A 20,672-nucleotide genomic window follows, 5' to 3' on the forward strand; every position below is an offset into this window, starting at 1 on the left:
GGCTTCCTTGTTTTGCTCAGGAGTACAACAAAAACTTTAACTGGCGATTTTTTTAATTTGTTGTCTGCGCAACCCACCACACAACAGCTTTTAGCTATGTTTAATTCAAGGAAAATGACGCTGGTGTGTGGAAATGAATGGAGCTTTTCCCCCCGTGATGGGCGTGGCTTATTTCATGCAGTGTCTCTATAGATGATCTCTGTCTCCTGTACTGTCACACAGCACATGGTCTATAGATGATCTCTGTCTCCTCCTGTAGTGTCACCCAGCACATGGTCTATAGATGATCTCTGTCTCCTCCTGTAGTGTCACCCAGCACATGGCCTATAGATGATCTCTGTCTCCTGTAGTGTCACACAGCGCACGGCCTATAGATGATCTCTGTCTCCTGTAGTGTCACACAGCGCACGGCCTATAGATGATCTCTGTCTCCTGTAGTGCCACCCAGCACACGGCCTATAGATGATCTCTGTCTCCTGTACTGTCACACAGCGCACGGCCTATTCACCTTATTCACCACGCCAACTTTTTCTCTCTTCCCCATTAGATGCAATTGTATTTGTTCTTCCGGTTCAGCGCTAGTTGGCGGCCAATTTCAAAACAAAACGTCAATATGAATGAAGTTTGGCAACATTCAGAAGCTACACTGCGGCCAACTTCAGTGACATGCTCATAGTGTTACTGCTGCGAGGAGCCGATGTCTGTACCTGGTCGGTATTTAACGTTGGTTACAAAAGCACGTCAACAGTGTTTTCTCACTGCCAGTAGTAGGGGGTTGACAGATACTAGGTTAGCTAGTCCGACACAGTGTGTGTCCACACAGCCAGCGCTCTCAGTCCTCGCTGCTCATTAAATATTTCCAAATAGGCGTTATTCTGATAAACTGGTCACATTATTTGGAATGTTACGTTCTCGCCCAAAATAATATATAAAATATATATATATAAAATAATAAGGTGAATAGATTATCTCTGTCTCCCAGCACCTACTCAGGGTCAGGGAGACTAAAACACGGCTTGCTATTGATGCCTCTGTGAGACAATGATCGCACATCATCTCACCCCAGACTCTCTGGCTGTTAATGCTAAATTTCACCCGACGTTCTTTCCGTCTCACATGCTCTTTAGCACTTCATACATACTCCATTCTCTCCCTCTCTTTTTCACTCTACTCCTCCTGCTATCACTTACTGTACCCTCTCTGTTCCGCTCCCTTTCTTTCTTTTACAATGGGAAGCTGATAATTATCTCCGTTCTTTTTATCCCTCTTCCACCCTCCAAACATCTCTCTCTCTCTCTCTCTCTCTCTCTCTCTCTCTCTCTCTCTCTCTCTCTCTCTCTCTCTCTCTCTCTCTCTCTCTCTCTCTCTCTCTCTCTCTCTCTCTCTCTCTCTCTCTCTCTCTCTCAAAAACAAAAAGGGGCATCTGGGTGGTGCAGCGATAGATTCCCTGCCTACCAACACGAGGGTTGTAGGTTCGAGCCCCCGTGTTACCTCCGGCTTGGTCGGGCATCCATACAGGCACAATTGGACGTGTCTGGGGGTGGGAAGCTGGATTAGGCTTAGAGGTATTATGTCCTGGTCACTGCACTAGTGTCTCCTCTGGTCAGTCGGGGCGCCTGTTTGGGGGGAGGGGAACTGGGGGGAATAGTGTGATCCTCCCATGTCGTGCCGGTGTAACGTTGTCAGATGAAATAAAGCGGCTGGCGAACTTGATCGGAGGAGAAAACAAAAACAACAACAACAAAAAGACCCTCACATCAAAACAGCATATTATAGCAGCTCCATCACAGGGTTTCAGAAGAGATACTTTGCATGCTGTGTGGTGCTGTGCAACCTGGAACCAAAGAAACAGGAGGTGGCTTGGTTGGGGTTTGTGGGGGTGAGTAATAAGGCTCGCACTTCTCCTTCGCACCCTGGTACCCGAGCGCTTTAACGTCACACACTCCAAAACGACAGGCTGCCATATGGCATCAGAGATTCAGGAAAATCTGCCAACTGAAAATGACTAGTTATCAGAAACAAGTGGTCCAATCATAACAGTGTGATCTTGCGAGTAGTACCATCTACACAGTGAGTTTCCTCGGTTGCTTGTGTTTATGAGTCTATGAGTGTGTGTGGCTATGAGTCGAGTCAGAGTTCCATTTAGTCTGCTCCGCCCACGTAACTACGTAAGCTATCCGGCACAGCCCACTGTAGGACTGTGCTGGACAGCTTAAGACTGCAGTCTGGTTGTTATGTAGAGCTGTCTATATCAGGGGTGCCCAATAGGTAGATCGTGATCTACTGTTAGATCTTGGGCCATCAATAAGTAGCTCACCAAAGAAATCCAAATTTCAAATTTGAATGCATTAACTAAATCCCTCTAATGTAGCTAACTCAGTGTCTACAGTATTTAACATTATAACATTATTAAATATTAAATAATGTTAAATAAATAATATAATACTGTTAAAATGTGCTAAATATGGAGTTGGGGGGACAAGGGGAAAAGAAGTAGCTTGCGACTAGTTTTATTTTTTTGTAAGTACCGTAGCTCTCATCCTAAAAAAACTCTGGCCACCCCTGGTCTATATAAATGGTTCTATTGATTTTTTTTCTTTACTATCGCACTGTATGATGAATGGATGTGCCTGTGTATGTGGCACTGTTTTTGTTTACATGATTAATACAGTGATTCATTTCTCTGATATAGCACATTTTTAAATCTGGTGTTTGTGTAACTTCTGACTATAAAGCTAAACTTAAAATAAGACTTATAAAGTCTATAAAAACTTTATTTGCCGTGTAAAATTGTGTGCATAGCCGCTAGGGCTGTCACTTTTCATTCGAAATTCGAATGCAACTTCGAATGTGGGGGGAGGGGTTCGTTTTCGAAATGTAATTTGAATGTTCGAATTTTTATTTTATTTTTTATTATAATTATAAAAAAAAAAAAATTTTATGAACCAAAATTAACCAACTGCTGCTTGCTGGTAATGTTAATCCCATGTCAGAAAAAGTCTCCAGATTTGTCGCGTTAGTCTCTTCTGAGAAAGATTGTCTCCAGGGTCTGAAAAGTTGTCTCGAGTTGGATGCAGCCAAGTTTGTGAGGCAGTGTTGTGACTGTGAGCGTCCAAGCTAACACGTCGGGCTGATGCCCGGTGGCCTGCAGTGGGTTGCACCAGCTGTGCGTAAGTTGAAACGTAAGCTAGTTTGAACGTAAAGTCTCACTAAGTCCGAGTTTACGCACTACTAAAAATATTTGGGTTGCACCAAGTGAAATAGTTACAACGTAGGCATAAGTTAGAACTTAAAATTTACACCTACGTCTTACTAGGTGTAAAGTCCTCCGTAAAATAGCAGTCGGCACGGATTGCAACTTGGCACCGTGGCGCATCGTTGTTTTGCGTCCGCAACGCGCTCTCCGTGATAAATTACACCCTTTGATATTTATGACTCACGCTTTTGTTTCCCACAAGCTGCAGCACTGCATACAAATTAAAATAACCGCAACAATTTAGTGAGGCAGGATGGTGGTATAGCCTACAATACTGATGAAGAGCTCACAGATAAACGTTAACAGTAATATGAACCTAAACGAACGTTACTCAATAACGTTCTCATTTGATTAGTGTTGATGAAATATGAAAGCACTAATTTGCGGTGGGCAACATGTCCTGTTTTCACTCCACTTAAACAACCGTAAATAAACACCGTTTCCACCGTGCTTTTCACTGATTGGTCACAGATACTGTACACGTCATTGTCTGCGACACTATTTTGGTTAGTATGGACTTTAGGGTCTACTAGTTAAGATGTACCTTACGTCTCCGTGGTGCAACCAAACAAAGACACAACTTTAGTGTCAAACTAACTAGTTTGAACGTAGCAGTTAGTGTGGACTTTACACCCTAACTTAAGACAGAACTTACGTTCAGCTGGTGCAACAGGCTGCTGGACTGAAGGAAAAAAAAAAAAAAAAAAAAAATTTTTTTTTTTTTTTTTTTTTTTTAATTAACCAAAAAACTTCGAATATATTCGAACGAATTTCGGGCAATTAAAGTTCGTTCGAATTTTATTTGGGGGAAAAAGTGACAGCCCTAATAGCCGCATAGCCTTGTCTTCAGCTCAGAAATATATATAATTTAGAAAAAAGTTAGCACCTGCTGTAAATAATTAAGCTCCCTCTTAGATCCCCCCGCCACAATTATCTGCAGCCACTACTGTGTACGCTTCCTCATTACTCCAGAATAGAATGGAGGCTGGAGATGTCTTTGCACCTGCGTGGAATGTGAGAGCAAGACAGAGAGACAGAGAGAAAGAGTATGTGTGTGTGTGAGAGAGAGAGAGAGAGAGAGAGAGAGAGAGAGAGAGAGAGAGAGAGAGAGAGAAAGTTTGGGAGACAGAGTTTGAAAGTGATCAAACACTGCAGACTGAGAGAGAGAGAAGAATTGCATAACCGAGCGGAAGAGTGATTTTCCTTGGCTCCACAGAATTGCGCTGGGCCTGCGTAATGGACATGAATACGTATGACTGTATATGTGTGAACTGAGCAGAATATTGAACACTTAATTTGACCTAATTCAATAAGATTAAAAATTGATTCTGTGTCTAGAATTCACAGAAGCAATTAAGAATAAAGGTCTGTTAGGCCGTTTCTCTTAATGTGAGCTCTCTCTCTCTCTCTGTCTCTCTCTCTCTCTCTGCAGCACAATAGACTGCTAAAACAACTGCAACCTGCCAGATCGATACCCAGTGGACTCCACATTACAGCAGAATTTACGTCACTTGGGCCAAGCCCAGTATTAAGTCATATGGAGACAACTTAATGTGATAGGCTGTACAATAAAGGCTGTTTAATAATGACACGCGCCGTCTAGCCTCCCAGATCAGACAGCTGCTCAGCTCCGCCACGATGCAGGGACGACTAACAACATCTGGCTCTGCACTCCAGTCCAGACAAAGCTCTCCTCCACCAAATAAAGAAAGCACTTATAAGCCTGAATTAATTTGGCAAAGCTCTGCGTTAGAAAATCCTCTCTTCGTTTTTTTTTGCAGGCGGGGAGAGGCGGGGTGGGAATATGCAGAACCTCCAACGCATAATATTCCTAAGAGGAAGAAGTAATCCAGAAGGTTGCTCACTGGTGTGTGTGTGTGTGTGTGTGTGTGTGTGTGTGTGTGTGTGTGTGTGTGTGTGTGTGTGTGTGTGTGTGTGTGTGTGTGTGTGTGTGTGTGTGTGTGTAGCACGCAGCCAGCTACACACAGACGCATACAAATAGAGTGAAGTGAAGAAGTCTCAAGTGGAGCAACAGGGGGAGCGGAGACCAAAGCAACTCAATGTCAACTGCTGCGTGCAAAATATGGAGAAGCTTAACCTCAGAAGCATGTTGATATTCAAGACCCTATAACACAGCAGTGTGAAAAAACAATGAGTCACTCCTCCACTCTCCTTTCTCTCCTCTGACAATAGTTTTTCTTACCTTATCTGCAAAGCGACAAAGACAACAGCTCAATTAATTAAAAAGGCTTGGCTCGAGAGGGAAAAAAAATACAGAGTCAAGCAGCGGAGCAGTAAATGTAAACCTTCCAGAACCCCAATTATATGGCAACCTTCTCCCTAGCCCTCAGAATAACAGTGTTTCTCCCCCTGTCTACTCCCAATACACCTCTGTAAACACAACTGTCACCCGTCCGTCTCTCCATCGCCCAGGAGTCTGCCAGTGTGTGTCGGGGAGTGCGCCCCAATTAAGCCACAGGAGGAAGAGATACTTTTGCAATCTGCTGCAGACACTGGATGGGGTCATGCAGTGGTGTAATGTATGTAACCAAGTAATAATACTTTGTTACTTGTTTTAGTTGTTGTCTTTACTTGACTATTTATATTTCTCTCAACGTTCACTTTTACTCCACTACATTTCCAAAATAAAATGCATACTCGTTACTCGTTACTACAAAATAAAATCGCAAGAAATTTGATAGCCTGCAAGCAAGCTGGTTTGGTGAACCAGTGCTCCTAGCTTGCAAGTTACGTTAATCGCGATCCACACTCCACTGCTTTTTTATTAGCATTTACTTTGACTTTCAATACTTGAGTACATTTAATATCAGAGAATTACTTTTGATACTTAAGTACAGCAAATATCAGATACTTTAAGACTTTTATTCAGGTAATATTCCAATAGGTGACTAACTTCTACCAAAGTCATTCCCTGGTAAGATATCTGTACTCAAGTGTGTTTTTCAGGTACTTCATTCACCACTGGTGCTGTGTCAGGCGTTTTATAGCTCAGCCCTGATGTTCAGCTGAAACCCATAGATGCAAGGATAGTCTCACACAGACTGACATACATAGTTACAGTGTGTGTGACAGCTGTAGTTTGTACCCCACCCACACACACACACACACACACACACACACACATACACACACACACACAAAACAAAAACGTACATTGCCGTGGTTGATGAAGCCATGTTTCCTGGCAATGCGGTCAGCCTCCTCCGGTCCCCCCCTGATCTGGACTGCCCAGGTGTTGGTGTAGACCTCCGCAGAACCGGTCCACTTCAGTGATGCCAACAGGAGGAGCAGCACTGCCCATAGCTGCAGCGGGGCCACCCTGGCATCCATGAGAAGGAGAGCAGGGCACGGAGCCGTCTGTCTGTCCGTCCGTCACAGCCTCCGAGGCAGAGCGCAGCCGCTCCACCTTACAGCAGCAAAGTAGAACAGTGGCCTAGAGACGAGATGACAGACCCAGTTATAAACACAAACATGGCACTCTTAATACAGACCCAGTTATAAACACAAACATGGCCCTCTGCTCTTAATTGGGTCACTCTCGGTTCTGAATTACCGACATGTGGATGCTAACAAACTGAAAACGCCAGGGAGACAACAGCATGCCCACAGACCGTATCGTATCGTGTCTCACACTCAGCTGAGCTGGCTCTGTCTCGACTGTCAAACTCTGACAAAGAAAGTCTATCTGTTCAGAAGTGTGGAAAGCATACACATTACAGCAAGACAGACAAGTGCTGTGTTGAAGGCAGAATGATGTGGCAGTCTTCCCTTGTATATTTCACACTTTGGAATGGGAATGATATAGGCGTATTGCTGTGATACAGGACACGTTCTGGGATCCAGCTATTCCTAAAGGGGTACCCTTCTTCTAGCTGGAGAAGCTCAGGTTTCTGAGGGACAGAATGTTAAAATGTTCACTAAAACGTTGCTCTTAGATTTAGAATATTTTGAACATCTGATTAATTTAACTACATCATCATCATCATCATCATCATCATCATCATCATCATCATCATCATCATCAGTATATAAATGGGAGCTAGGGCTCTGTCTGTCTGTCTGTCTGTCTGTCTGTCTGTCTGTTTGTTTCTCTGTCCCACTGTGATTGTCCGACTGTGATGTCATAAATCCCACTGTGACATCATCAGTGAAGTCATACATCCCACTGTGACATCATCAGTGATGTCATAAATCCCAGTGATGTCATAAATCCCACTGTGACATCATCAGTGATGTCATAAATCCCACTGTGACATCATCAGTGATCAGTGATGTCATAAATCTGACATCATCAGTGATGCTGGTCTCAAGCTGTGAATGCGAGCTGCAGGACGAGCGAGCCCGCGTAGTGGGCGAGCCTAGGAAGGAGTTTATTAAAAGGAGTTTATTAAAAGGGAGCACCCGGGCGGGTGACCTGACGGAGCGAGCATAAGCATGGGCACCCACTGGCACAGACATGAATCGGCGCCCCTGTACTAGACAGACAGAAGGACAGTTTACAAAATAGTAATCAACACACAAGAGTCACTCACCCCATATCTGACCCCTACCCCAAAACCAATTTACAACTCTAGACTAACCCTTTACCAGAGCACCAACTATATACAATGTAATAAACAGGAGCATCATTTAAAGAGAATTTGGTAGTTGCAGGAGCTGGTAAGTCTCATGTAAAAGGCAAAGCTCTGCGGGAAGTCACTGTCAGCGACTAACTCACTGTCAGTAGCTGACGTAAGTGGGAAGAAATATGATAGGGTGTGTGGGGATCTGCAAAGTACATCAGTTCAGCTGAAGAAAGGAGGGGGGCGGGGCTATGTATGGAGGTACTGTATGCATGTTTGTCCAGCATTGCTTCAGTAATACTGTGCTGCTAAATGTGCTAATCCTACCAGCCAGCATGGCATCATGTTGCTTTTTCAGACTGAGACAATCCCTGCAACACAGTGAAGTGAAGTGATGTGAAAAGAAATAAGGGCTAAACGTCCAATCTGAACCCAACAAAATGTCATTATGCAGAGCTCAGATGTGATTTGCTGTTTTTTTGTTGGTAAGCTCTTTTTATGAATACTTTATCTTTGATCTTCTGGTCTATTATCTAGACATTCATATATTCATATAGGGATGTAACAAAAGTCTGACACAACATTTCACATGAATAAATCTGATGATATGCCTGCTGTTCGCTGAATAGAAAATGTTTGTGATGACAGCAGCTGTAGTCTAATATTTAATATTAAGAAATGACATTCAGAAAGGTTCAGACAGGACAAGATGAACTCGTGCAGAACTGAAAGGTTTGAAATGTGCTTTGTGGCAGCATTCTGGGTTTCCAGTTAAGGAACAAAATGGCAACAAGACAGCCTTGATTCACTTAACCCATTGATACCTGATGCAGCATTTGTGTGTGTATCCATTTAAGACCGCGAACCGCGTTAACGCGGTTCGCGGTCTTAAAGGGATACACACACAAATGAGGGATATACACTCAAAAGCTGCATCAGGTATCAATGGGTTAACACTAGCAACATGCTGCACTACTCTAGGGCTGCAACTAACCATTCCTTTCAATAAATCCATTAATCTGTCGATCATTTTAACTGATTACGGTAGTCGCTTGGTCTACAAAATGTCTCCAAAATGGTGAAAAATGTCGATTACTTTTTCACCAAAGTCCAACATATGACATCCTCAAATGTCTTCTATTGTCGAGACTAACAGTCCACAACCCAAAGATAATCAGTTTATGGTCATAGAAGACTAAAGAAAACAGGAAATATTCACATTTAAGAAGCTGGAACAAGAGAATTTGAGTCACCCCCCCCTTCTTAAAAATGTATCTAAACGATTAATCATGTATTTAAAAAAAAAATGTCGCTTAATTTTCTGTCGATCGACTAATCGTTAAAGCACTAGTGGAGCCAGGCTAACACTAGTGCACTCTGTACAACATCACAATGTAAAAGTGCAGTTACATGTATATGGTTACAGAGGTCCTACCATATCGAAACACAGCTGTCTTTACCTAATTGCCTAGTAAGAAATTTAGTTGGATGCCCAGATTTACTTTGTTTTCTGCTCTTCAGGCTTATTTGGAGATGATGGCTGTTGAATTTAGTTTGAACTGGCATAAAAATAACTTTTAGTTTAAGTTTACAGAAAGCTGTCATCACTCCGTTCATGGTTTGCAATGCTGCTGTAGGACATAGCGCGGGGGGAGGATCATGGTATTCCCCCCAGTTCCCCTCCCCCGCGAACATGCGCCGCGGCGATTCAGAGGAGACAGTGGATCTAGTGTGCAGCGACCACCGGCTTTCCACCCACAGACACGGCCAATTGTGTCTGTAGGAACTAGGGATGCACCGATATGAAAAACCGATATTAAGATTGCTGTTATGGCCGATAACCGATATTTACCGATGTCGATATGATCTGTATAAAAACGAGTTTCTATGATAATCAAATGTTGTACATTCTGAAAAACACATGTAAACACTTTGAATTTGAAAAACTAATGCATTTCCTTATTTCCAAATCATTTGGAAAAGCCCATCAATTATAGATTTACCGCATTACCGATACCGATATGATTGCCGATATATCGTGCATCCCTAGTAGGAACTTCTGACCAAGCCGGAAGTACCACTGCCGGGAATTGTACCCAGGTCTCCGCGCGCGGTGGTAGGAGAGTGCTCTTACCTCTATGTTACCCACACGCCCAAAACAAAGGATTAGCTCATTCGCTACATCCTTATTAAGCGCTTGTGATTTCTGCAGAGGTGGCAGTATCCTAAAGCAGAGTAGTGAAGTCTTTTTGCCCCGGAGACCACTGTACTGGTGCCATAGATAGGCTTCACAGACATAGATCAGACAAACCATGGAGGCACAGGCAATAGCCCCACTAGGGGCCACTTAGGAAGATGATGCCATGTCGCTGTCCAAGTGTCTTAATATTGCATGCTTCCACTATGTCAAAAAAAACTGTCTTTTACATGTCATGATTTTTCATATGTGCAGCAGCAGCAGTGACACTATTGATTCCCCTCACAGTTTGGGAGATGGGTCCTGTCAAACATCTGACCGTTTTTCAGGGACTAGGAAAAAAGTCCTAGTACTGTAAGTCTAATTGGGAGGATGCCTACGGGCAGTGAGCGATTTGTTCCAGTGTTTCCCCTAGGATGGAGATGTAGCAGCGGTGGTGAAGCGCGCGTGCGAAAACATTTTTGGCACAAAAACATTATTTCGCTTGCAAAGGGTGCCCTGCCTAGTGCGCCCTGCCTAGTGCCTACTCCTGTCCTGTCTAGTAGGAGATAGATCAGTGTAGGAATTTAGCCAGGGGCAAGGGCAAAAATGCCCCCAATAAATCTCAGAATGCCCCTAAAAACCATTGTCCAGGGGCAAAAATTGCCCCACTATTTTGATAATTTTATTTTCAATTCATTTAATTTCCATCTCTAACACACTCAGCACCTGCAAGTTGGTTGCCAGAAGAGAACGATGAAGAACACACAAACAGCACTGTTGTTTACACTATGCTCTAGCAACTTTACTTTATGCACTAATTACTATTTTTTAAAGTGCCCCCAACATTTTGTAAATTTTTGTAAAACAAAATATGTTTTAAATTTCTTACACTGAGATAGATAGTTAATACAATTGTATTTGGCAATAGGGATCTACCGTAAATTCCGGACTATAAGCCGCGGCTTTTTTCCCGTTTTTTGGCCTTTTTTGGCCCCTGCGGCTTATATAACGGTGCGGCTTATCTATGGATTTTTTCAAAAAATAAATAAATAAATAAATAAAATCTCTCTTTTTTAGCACTCTTTCTAACTATAAATCCACTTCTGTTTTAATTTCCTCTCTTGCCCTCTTTTCACCACACCGCGGACACTGTGTGCACTGTAAAAAACAACACAGGTGGTGTTGTGTTATGTTGTTTTGTTTTGTTGAAATGTTAATAAATGGGAGCTTCCTCAAACAGCCATCTCTTTCCCGACAATCCCCTCTGTGCATGAACCCTTACATATGGTAATTAAACATTAAAACACAATAAAAAAAATAATAAAAAAAAAAAAACATTAAAACACCCGCGGCTTATAGTCCGGTGCGGCTTATATATGTAAAAAACAGTCAACTTTGCAGGTGCGGCTTATACACCGGTGCGCCTTATAGTCCGGAATTTACGGTAGTATCTCACACTACTATAATAAGGCGAGGGGTTCTGCGTGGCTCATAATTGCTCAATTGCCCTACTGCACATGTGCAAGGCGTAAGCCAGGTGAGCTACAGGTGAGCACGCAAAGTGTGCGAGGCACGCTAGTGAGGCTAGAAATGAGCATGCATTGTTCCTATAATATTCCAGTATTCCTTTTCACCTTATGCAGCCCCGCCCACTTGACTAATATTATCCTATAATATTCCTATAGTATCTAGACGAGTTTAACTTGACAAAATAAACATATTCAATTGCCCCGAGCTTACTTCCTGTTGAAGTGTTTGCTAATACAATAGCTGACAGCAAATAAGCTAGGGTTCAAATTGTTTGCTAGCAACACAATTCCGTGAAAACCATTTATGTCCCCCTGCGTCCTACACCTACAGGGTGTAGTTGTGTTGTATGTGTATGTATGTATGTATGTATGTATGTATGTACTGTATGTATGTATGTATGTATGTATGTATGTAGATGTATGTATGTATGTATGTAGATGTATGTATGTATGTATGTATGTATGTGTTGTTCTTCTGTCATTACCATGTAAGTCCAAAGCTTCTTGTATATATGCTTGACTCAGGGGTGTGTGAAATGACCTGGGACTGGGTATAACGCAAAATAGAGAATAATTTAATTCTATAGCCCTCAAGCAACTTTTACCAAGACAGATGACACACTGCTCGTCATTCACCTTAACCCACTCCCCCACTTCAGGGCAGTTATGCCTATTCAACTTAGAGCAGAGCAAGAGACGAGAGATGCTGGAAACATGACCACCAGGGGCTTCTGCAGCCATTCTTGTGAGCTCATTAGACGCTATGCCGGAGTCACAAAAACAGGAGCAGGGGGGTCTGGCTGTCACTCTGAGACGGCAAGGAGACAGTCACTGAAAGAGTGAGAAAAGGGAGAAAGAGACGGGGAGACTGAGATCATTCCACCGTACAGCATTGCGAAAACTAACGAGCACATAATAATACAAAAACAACAACAACAAAACACCTCCCCTCACAGCCTGGAGAGGAGTTAACAAGAGACTGATCTCAAACCCAAAACTGAACTGACATGAAGCTCTAAACTTCAAATCACAGAGGACAACTTTAGACTCACTGAAATCACAGAGGGCAACTTTAGACTTAGTTTTCACCCTTGGTGCGGTTCGTTTGGAGAAGTGTGAACACAGCAATCGCACTCGGTTGCGGGACAGTTAGTTTGTGGTGAGAACATGATCTGACCTCGATCCGACACAACTACAAGAAACAGTGCGCATTTTTGGCATTTTAATCCAGCTGCTGTAGTCAGCTACGCTGTGCGTAATGGCCTGAAGAACGAGCATTTTTATCCATTAAATTAAAAACAACATCTTCATTCTTCAGATCCTGTTTTGGCGACTTGTGAAACTAGTGTTTGCATGGATACACTTTTGGGGGTTTTGCATGATTGCATCGGCAGTTTGAACTTGACCAACTTACCTCTGGTCTGGTAAATGAAAACAAGTCGTAGTCATCAGAGCCAGCCTTCATCAGAGCCAGCCTGATTGTCGACAATCAGTCTGATTGTCGACAATCAGAATGTCCGTAGGCTATTATTAAATCATTTATTCATAATTTATTCATATATTCACTGAAATCTAAACTCAAATCACAGAGGACAGCTTTAGACTCACTGAAATCACAGAGGAATGAATGAAATGAAATGAATGAAAATGAATCAACGAAAATAGAAAATAATGTAAGTCGCATAAGCTCAATGCTAAACTCTTTAGATTATGCAGCTACGTGTTGATGTTAGCCAAACTGATACTGTTTCAAGATTCAAGATTCAAGATTATTTTAATTTGTCCCGAGGGAAATTTGTCTTGGACATACAGGCTGCCACATAGATACACAGTGCCATAACAAAAACAACAACAAAAAAACAATAGTGCATAGCACACCAGTGCCGACATGTGCAAATACACAACCAAAGTGCAAACATCAATAATTTACAGTACAATCAACAATACATTACCTATGACCTACTGTACTTGCTTTAATGTTAGTTTAGAGCCAATTAATTAATTGATTTGTGGCATTTGGTTCTATGTGTCACTGGTTTTCTCTTACATTTTCAGCCCCACCTTTGCATTTTTGTTTGTTTATTTGGTCTGCTGCTTTTCCATGCTCATGTTAGGTAGGCTCAGTCACGATTAAGACACAACACACTCACTCAGCTCAGAATAGGAAAGGGAAAGAGAGAATATATGAAAGTAAAGTTGTCAGGGTGAAAAAGATGTGATGCACCTTTGATCCCCCTCCACGTACTCTTTACTTTAAATTTATTTATGTATCAGTCTTAATGGACCACTACTGACCCACAGGTTGACCAGCCCATAGGGAAAACTCCTGCTACAGTGAAGAGAGACTCCTTGGAAATAGAGTGGTGCGTATGTGACCACTGGAATGCTAAATTTAGGCCTTCAGCACCTTCTTTTTCAAGCTATTGACAGACCTCCAAATGTTCAACATAAGATAGCAAAAAATGTGGATCAAGATGTTCCTGTTCTGGAAAACAGTCTGCCAGCGTCATCGTTAGCGCTGGCTGGGTGTCCGAGGCTGCAGCCCTGCATGTTTTATGAATAGCCCCGATCACACCAGAAAAGTCCTCTGTGTGTCATTCAAACAGCAGATCTACTTCACACTACTTGGCATTTTGTGCAAGAGAGAGACAGAGAGACAGACAGAGGAGAGAGAGAGAGAGAGACAGAGACAGAGAGACAGACAGAGGAGAGAGAGAGACAGAGACAGAGAGACAGAGAGACAGACAGAGGAGAGAGAAGAGAGACAGACAGAGGAGAGAGAGAGAGAGAGAGAGAGACAGACAGACAGAGGAGAGACGAGAGAGAGAGACAGACAGAGGAGAGAAGAGAGAGAGACAGAGGAGAGAGAGAGAGAGACAGACAGAGGAGAGAGGAGAGAGAGAGAGAGACAGACAGAGGAGAGAGACGAGAGAGAGAGAGAGAGAGAGAGAGAGAGCTCCGGTTACAGGACTTGTCATTGTTGCCATGTGGTAGCTAGCTATAGCTAATTTATAAAGGCAAGACTTGAAGGCTACGGGTAAAATAAGCTTTTTCAAAAGGAAAAAGGGATGAAGGCAACGAGGTGCAGGCGAGGCTAGAGCAGGTGAAGGACGAGTTATCTGCTGTTGCTGTAGCAGCAGATGAGTCAGGACGAGAGAGTGCCACTTACAGAGAGAGAGAGAGAGAGAGAGGGGGGGGGGGGGGGGAAAGAGAGAGAGAGAGAACTTGAAAGAGCAACAAGAGCACAACAGAGGAAGGGATGAGGCGGTGGAGAGATAGATGTTATCAGATGGAGAGAGCACAGAGACTCCCTGATTAGATTCCACTGCTGTAAGTAATAAATAGCAAAGAATGCTGATTGATGTACATCTGTTGCTGCATTGAATATTGGCCTGTAGCTGGCCTGACATCATATAGTGTTGCTGTGTTGTGTGACTGACTGTCAGCCCATCGGGAAGAATGATGAGCAGTACTGAAGATTATTTAGCCCCTATGGGATAGAATAGTGCATTAACCCATTGATACCTGATGCAGCATTTGTGTGTGTATCCCTTTAAGGCCGCGAACCGCGTTAACGCGGTTCGCGGTCTTAAAGGGATACGCACACAAATGAGGGATATACACACAAATGCTGCATCAGGTATGAATGGGTTAATGGTTTACTGCTTTTGTATCATCTGATAGTGGTGGTGTGTTCAGATAATTGGATATACGTCTATATGTAAAATAAATTGATAAATAACGTGTTTATGATGTGATTATCTGATCGAAAAATTCGAGATTTGGTTAGATTTTGGTTGACATAATATGCTGAGTGCATCCTTCTTATGAACAGGAGGACAGGAGAGAGGAGAAGAGAACAGGAGAGAGAGAGCAGAGGAGATGAGGAGTGCCACAGACAGTACTTGACACACAATGGAGAGCTACTGGAGAGGTTTAGAAGAAGAGAGTCTCAGATAGACACGTCACAGAGTTAACACACTTTGTCACACTTCTAATTTTGTCACAGTTCAAAAGGAGCCCTTGTCGTCGCACAATAGAAGCAGAAGCTATGAGACCAGGGTTGGTCCATTTCCAAATGTGTATGCTTCTCCATAAAGCAGGCCAGATAAAACTCATTGAAAAAGTTGCACTAGTTTACTAACATGACTTGACTCCACTGCTGTTTCCCATAGCGTTTGCAAGCGATAACAAATAATGGAGAAAGAGTTACTGAGAGGCTAACAGCTGCTGAGCTAATGTCAGATTACGTTATCCGCTCTTCACAAATAGGGCTCTCCAGGCAGGCAGCGCTTTTTCCATGCAACAAACGCTATAATGTGAACAGCCCCGACACAGCAGATTAGGGATAACCAGAAACAATAACCAGTCTAATGAAAAACGTGCTAAAATTCCTGACAATGGACTACATTTATATAACCATACCTTATCATTAGAACCGTGTTATCGTGATTATTACCGTGCTTTCAAAAAACAAAAAATACTGTCCATCATCAGCCAAATTTAGCAACAGTCTCCCAGACGCAGGCCTTGGTGAAATGATTTTATGATTTTATTGAGTGTATCAGTACTTTTTGGGTCTGACTGAGTTTTCAATATAAAACTTGGTGAAATGATTTCACTGTGTATCAGTCATTTTTGAACATTTTCAGTACATTTTAACAATACCTCAATAATACTGTGATAAGTTATACTGTAACACTATAATCATGACATTATTGACACAAATTTTCATACCGTTTCATCTCTACAGCAGATTATCCCTGCGCTATCATTAGAGATAGTAATAGATGTTCTTACAGGCATATAGCCTATGAAATTAACTGTTTACCATAGCCAAACGTTGGTTCCGCTTGCGTGTTTCCACACACCCGTGTTTGTGTCCGCGCGTTAGGGGTGGGAATCACCAGATGCCTCACCGGAAGTAAAACATGCAGTGTTTTTTTGTTTTGTTTTGTTTTTGCCCCACATGTAGGCTACATTATTAAGCTTCTCTGGGCTCAATACGGAATTACTTAAAGTGCCCATCCCTAGACATACAATCTAGCTGCATTGACGTCAAGGCTCTTATTTTGTATTTATTTATTTTTTACTGCTGCAGCTGAAAATAAAAATAATAACCATGTTGAATAAGAACTCCAATTTTGATTCCCTGTTGTGAAAGCCAGCCTACGCACCTGACCGGAAGCTTCTGGTAGAGCACAGTGTGTCACATCTTACATTCAGTTTACTGTGAAATAACGTGAAAACGGTGCAATTATCGGGTGAAAATGTAAAGATTTCTGTGCTGGGCTGCCTAAGCCCCCGGTGTCTCAAGATCTTAACAACACCTCAGCAGTCTACCTTGCAAAATTCTTTAATGAGAAACCCTCTCCTCCTCTGCTTCCACAGACACAGCTGAAGCTCCCTTGAGGAAGGCACTTGACCCCCAGTAGCTGCTCAGTGGCCGACAGCAGAAGACAGTGTTGAAGACAGTGTTGTGTAAACTAACATCAGATCCAGAGCCACTCCTGTGCTGTGACTGTGACACTTCCACACAGCAGTGGAGGAGATGCAGGTCCTTGGAGCGATGGAGAGCAGCAGCGCAACAATATTCATCGTTGTTTTAATATCATCATCATAATAAAGCACTTGAGCAACAGCCACTCTGCACTGTGGGCAGATTCTACAGGCCAGCAGCTATAAAAGATGCTGACCTTTTCCGATCTGCTATCAATCATATTGCTAAGGGCTGATTCTTACACAAAGTAGGTCTCTTTAAAACAGCGGTAGCTGAGAGACTTGAGGCGAAAGGAGTGGGCGTGAGACAAGGAGAGGTCGCCATTTTGAATCTCAAGCCCCATCTGGAAAATGCGTGTGACCTGGAAAACACTTGACCCCCCCCAGCTGTTCCAGCTTTGTGGCCAGCAGCAGTAGAAGACTGGAGTTGTGCGAATGTGGTGTAACTGTACGAATGTGAAGCATTGGAAAAAGAGCATGTGGAATCAGTCAACTTCGCCTGGACTCATATAGCTCTGGAGAGACTTGACAAACACGTGACAGAGTGGAATAACAGATCTCGTTCTTGATGATGCAGGAAAGGCTGTCTCAGTTGGTAGTGATGAGCACAGCGCAGAAACCCCTGGTGTACTCGTCGTATCTGGCGTTGAAGTTCTATTTCAGACTGACTGCCCCATGGGCCAAATCAACACCCACCACGTGCACGGGGCCACGAACCAAGGCACGGGGGAGAGAGCTGCAGCACGAGTGAGGTCGCACCGACAGCCAAGCATCTTCCCCCCCGAGGGAGCGCATCGCCTCCGAGTGAAAAGAATGATTGGAAAAGCAGAGGAGTTGCACAGGGATGTTGTTTGGCGCACAGACAGGAGGACAGCAGTACACAGCTGGCAGTGAGCTGTATCGACATGGTCTGGGGCAGCACGCTGTGAGAAGTGTCACGAGCGAGTCCCACTAAAGGCCTGACGCATCTCAGCGCCGTGTCGCCGGGCTGCACAGGGAAGGAAGGAGCCTGATAAACCATTGTCCCGGGCAGGAGTGATGTGTCGAGGAGGAAGAATCAATTCCATAAGTAATGTCCCGTGCAACTGTGCTTCAACCCAATTCGAGCGGCCACCTGGATCTTGGCGTCGTTCCCGGAGTCAACCTTCCCCTCATCCGCACAGCACGCCCCCCCCCCCCCCGCCCTAGTTTATAGACGGCACCCTCCTCTGTTGACAAGTTTCTCTTCCTGCCCCGTTGCATTCCTGTTTTATGACAATGCTACTTTGAAAACAGCTTGCTGCTGCTGCCTGAGAGTTTGTGACCGATGTGTCGTCGGCAGTAGGGAAATGTAGTGTCTAGTAGGGCAGTCGTGTGCATTCACTGGACATCTTCATTGAACAACTCGGCCCAACTTCTTCTAGTAATAAAGACATTAGTCTCGCGAGTCAGTCTATCTCTTCCACAATCTTCGAATGCTCCAGAGACAGTCTGTACTTCCACCCATTAACATTTGGACGGAGGAATGTCATCTTCCAAAGAAAAGGAAACAAAAATGCTTCAGACCGGAAGGAAGTTCGATGGTATTTGACCAATCACAAGTGGGGAAATGAGCGGATACCTGCCTTTGATGGTATTCGACCAATCACAAGCGGGAAAATGAGCGCATAAACCTGCCTTATTTTTTAACCAACTTTGAGACCCCCGAAGTACAGACGGGTAGGTGGGAGCATTTGTAAATTGTGGCACCAAACGTGTTTTTCTTGAGTGACTATAAAGACATAGACATAACACTTATAATAATAATAATAATTTATTGCATTATAATATAGTGCTTTTCAAGGCGGTTCGTACAGCTTTGTAAGAGTACAATTCAAGCTCTTTCAGAGCCCTGAGAGCAGATGGTGGCTCTCATGACATGAAGTGGAGCGGAGCGGACCTGAATGGAAAAACACCACTTTTCATTCCGGAGCCCATGTCAGTCAATCCAGCTCCGGTCCGCCCCGCTTGGTTGGTTGGTTGCGTCCCGTGTGAGACGCAAGGAGACAATAATATGACGACGGGATCGTTTCATTTCAGGTGTTAAAAGATCTTCTGGTTTGATTGTGTAGATGAAACACCAGATTATGTTGAAAATCAAATGTTGAAAATCAAGCACTTTTCAAGGAGTATATTCAAATTCAAGCATATTCCCATTTCCTAATCTTGCAAACATGACGGTTAAAATCAAGCATTTTCCAGACTTTAAAGACTTTGCACGAACCCTGTTAACACTGTCTGCTTTGGTGCCTGAAGTGGCCTCTACTAGGCCAGCTATACAAGTTTAGGTCCATCTTTGAGGCGGTGAAATACTGTAATCCTATCGAGGAGCTATAGTGAAGCCCAGATCAAAAGCTTGCAACCTGCTGTTTGTCTCAATATCAGTGACCTGGACTCCCCCGCTCCCTCCTGCTGACATCCAACACATGAGCAATAACAAGACAGATTAATTCAGTCGCTAAAAGTTTAATTTCTCTTTTGTTGTTTCAAAGACAGCAGCATGCAGCTGTCTTCTTTAACAAGGCTACTGATCTAATGCCAGCGTGAAGAGGAATTAAATGCAGGCTTTTAAACATCAGCTCGATTAAATTGTTATCTTGCCTCCAAAGCAGGCCTAATTCAAATGTCTATTGCCTCATTACATAGAGAAAATTGCTGGATATGGTAAGAGGAAACGCAGGCACACACACTGAGAGAGAGAGAGAGAGAGAGAGAGAGAGAGAGAGAGAGAGAGAGAGAGAGAGAGAGAGAGCAGGAGAACAAAAGATAAACCTGAATGTACGTGGAATGTGTGACGCTGCCAGATGACAGCACCGCTGTAAATAAAACAGTAAGAACAAACATACCGGTAATGTTCTTCTCACCGACAATAAACTTCAGACTGTGAGAGGATCAAGCGCTGGCTGCAGATCAAGGCTGGTCAGTGATCTGCTGAGAGAGACACATGCCTCCACACTCACGGAACCACGGGATGAATCTAATGTAGTTATCCAGACTGGGGAGTGATCCAAATGACCAAACTGGAAGAAACAGTGAGGGCTGTCGCTGCCAGACACTTTACTGTACAATACAATAGCCGTCATGCCTCCTTTTTGTTCTTGCTCATTCATTGTTCCCTCCCACTCCGCTAAGGCTCCGTCCGCTCCCTACTTAAAACAGAATAAACTCATAGCTTTGGTTAAAATAAAGAAAGAGAATACAAATAAAATGAAGCAGACATACCGTCGTCAGATGGCAAGAAGGACCAAGACGTCATGCCTCATGATCCTCTTCTTTACTGTATCTCTCCGGGCCGGGGCGGGGACTTCCCTTCTTCTCCTGCAGCTCGGCTCTCAACTTTCCCCCTGGCTAGTCTAAAAACCCTCTACGTTACTAGAAGCAATGGTGTGAAGAAGAGTAAACAATGCTCTCCGCACCCACTCATCCTCTTCCATCAATTATCCCGATCAGCCAACAACTTACCACCATGCACCGCGGTTAACGTTATATTTGTGCTAACTTCCCCGTCGGTCCACTTTTTTGTTTTTGTTTTTTTACGGTTTCAGCTCTGAGATTCATTCACATTGTCTGCTGACTGTGCTCGTGTTAACGCACAAACGCAAAGTACA

The 20,672-nt window shown here is 43.5% G+C and overlaps 1 protein-coding gene across 1 annotated transcript in view; it reads right to left on the reverse strand.

Moving 5' to 3' along the window:
- The window catches only part of furinb (furin (paired basic amino acid cleaving enzyme) b), a 109,680-nt gene extending 89,187 nt beyond the window's left edge, over positions 1 to 20,493 (reverse strand). Inside the window, exons 1-2 of the mRNA XM_083654302.1 lie at positions 20,287 to 20,493; positions 6,431 to 6,710 (exon numbers count right to left, since the gene is read on the reverse strand). Coding sequence (XP_083510428.1) covers positions 6,431 to 6,607 — 177 coding nt within the window. The 5' untranslated portion in view covers positions 6,608 to 6,710; positions 20,287 to 20,493. The remainder of the gene's footprint in view (positions 1 to 6,430; positions 6,711 to 20,286) is intronic.
- Between the last annotated feature and the right edge of the window lie 179 nt (positions 20,494 to 20,672).

Source organism: Poromitra crassiceps (genome assembly GCF_964638095.1).
Source record: "Poromitra crassiceps genome assembly, chromosome: 18".
NCBI classification, from domain to species: domain Eukaryota; kingdom Metazoa; phylum Chordata; class Actinopteri; order Beryciformes; family Melamphaidae; genus Poromitra; species Poromitra crassiceps.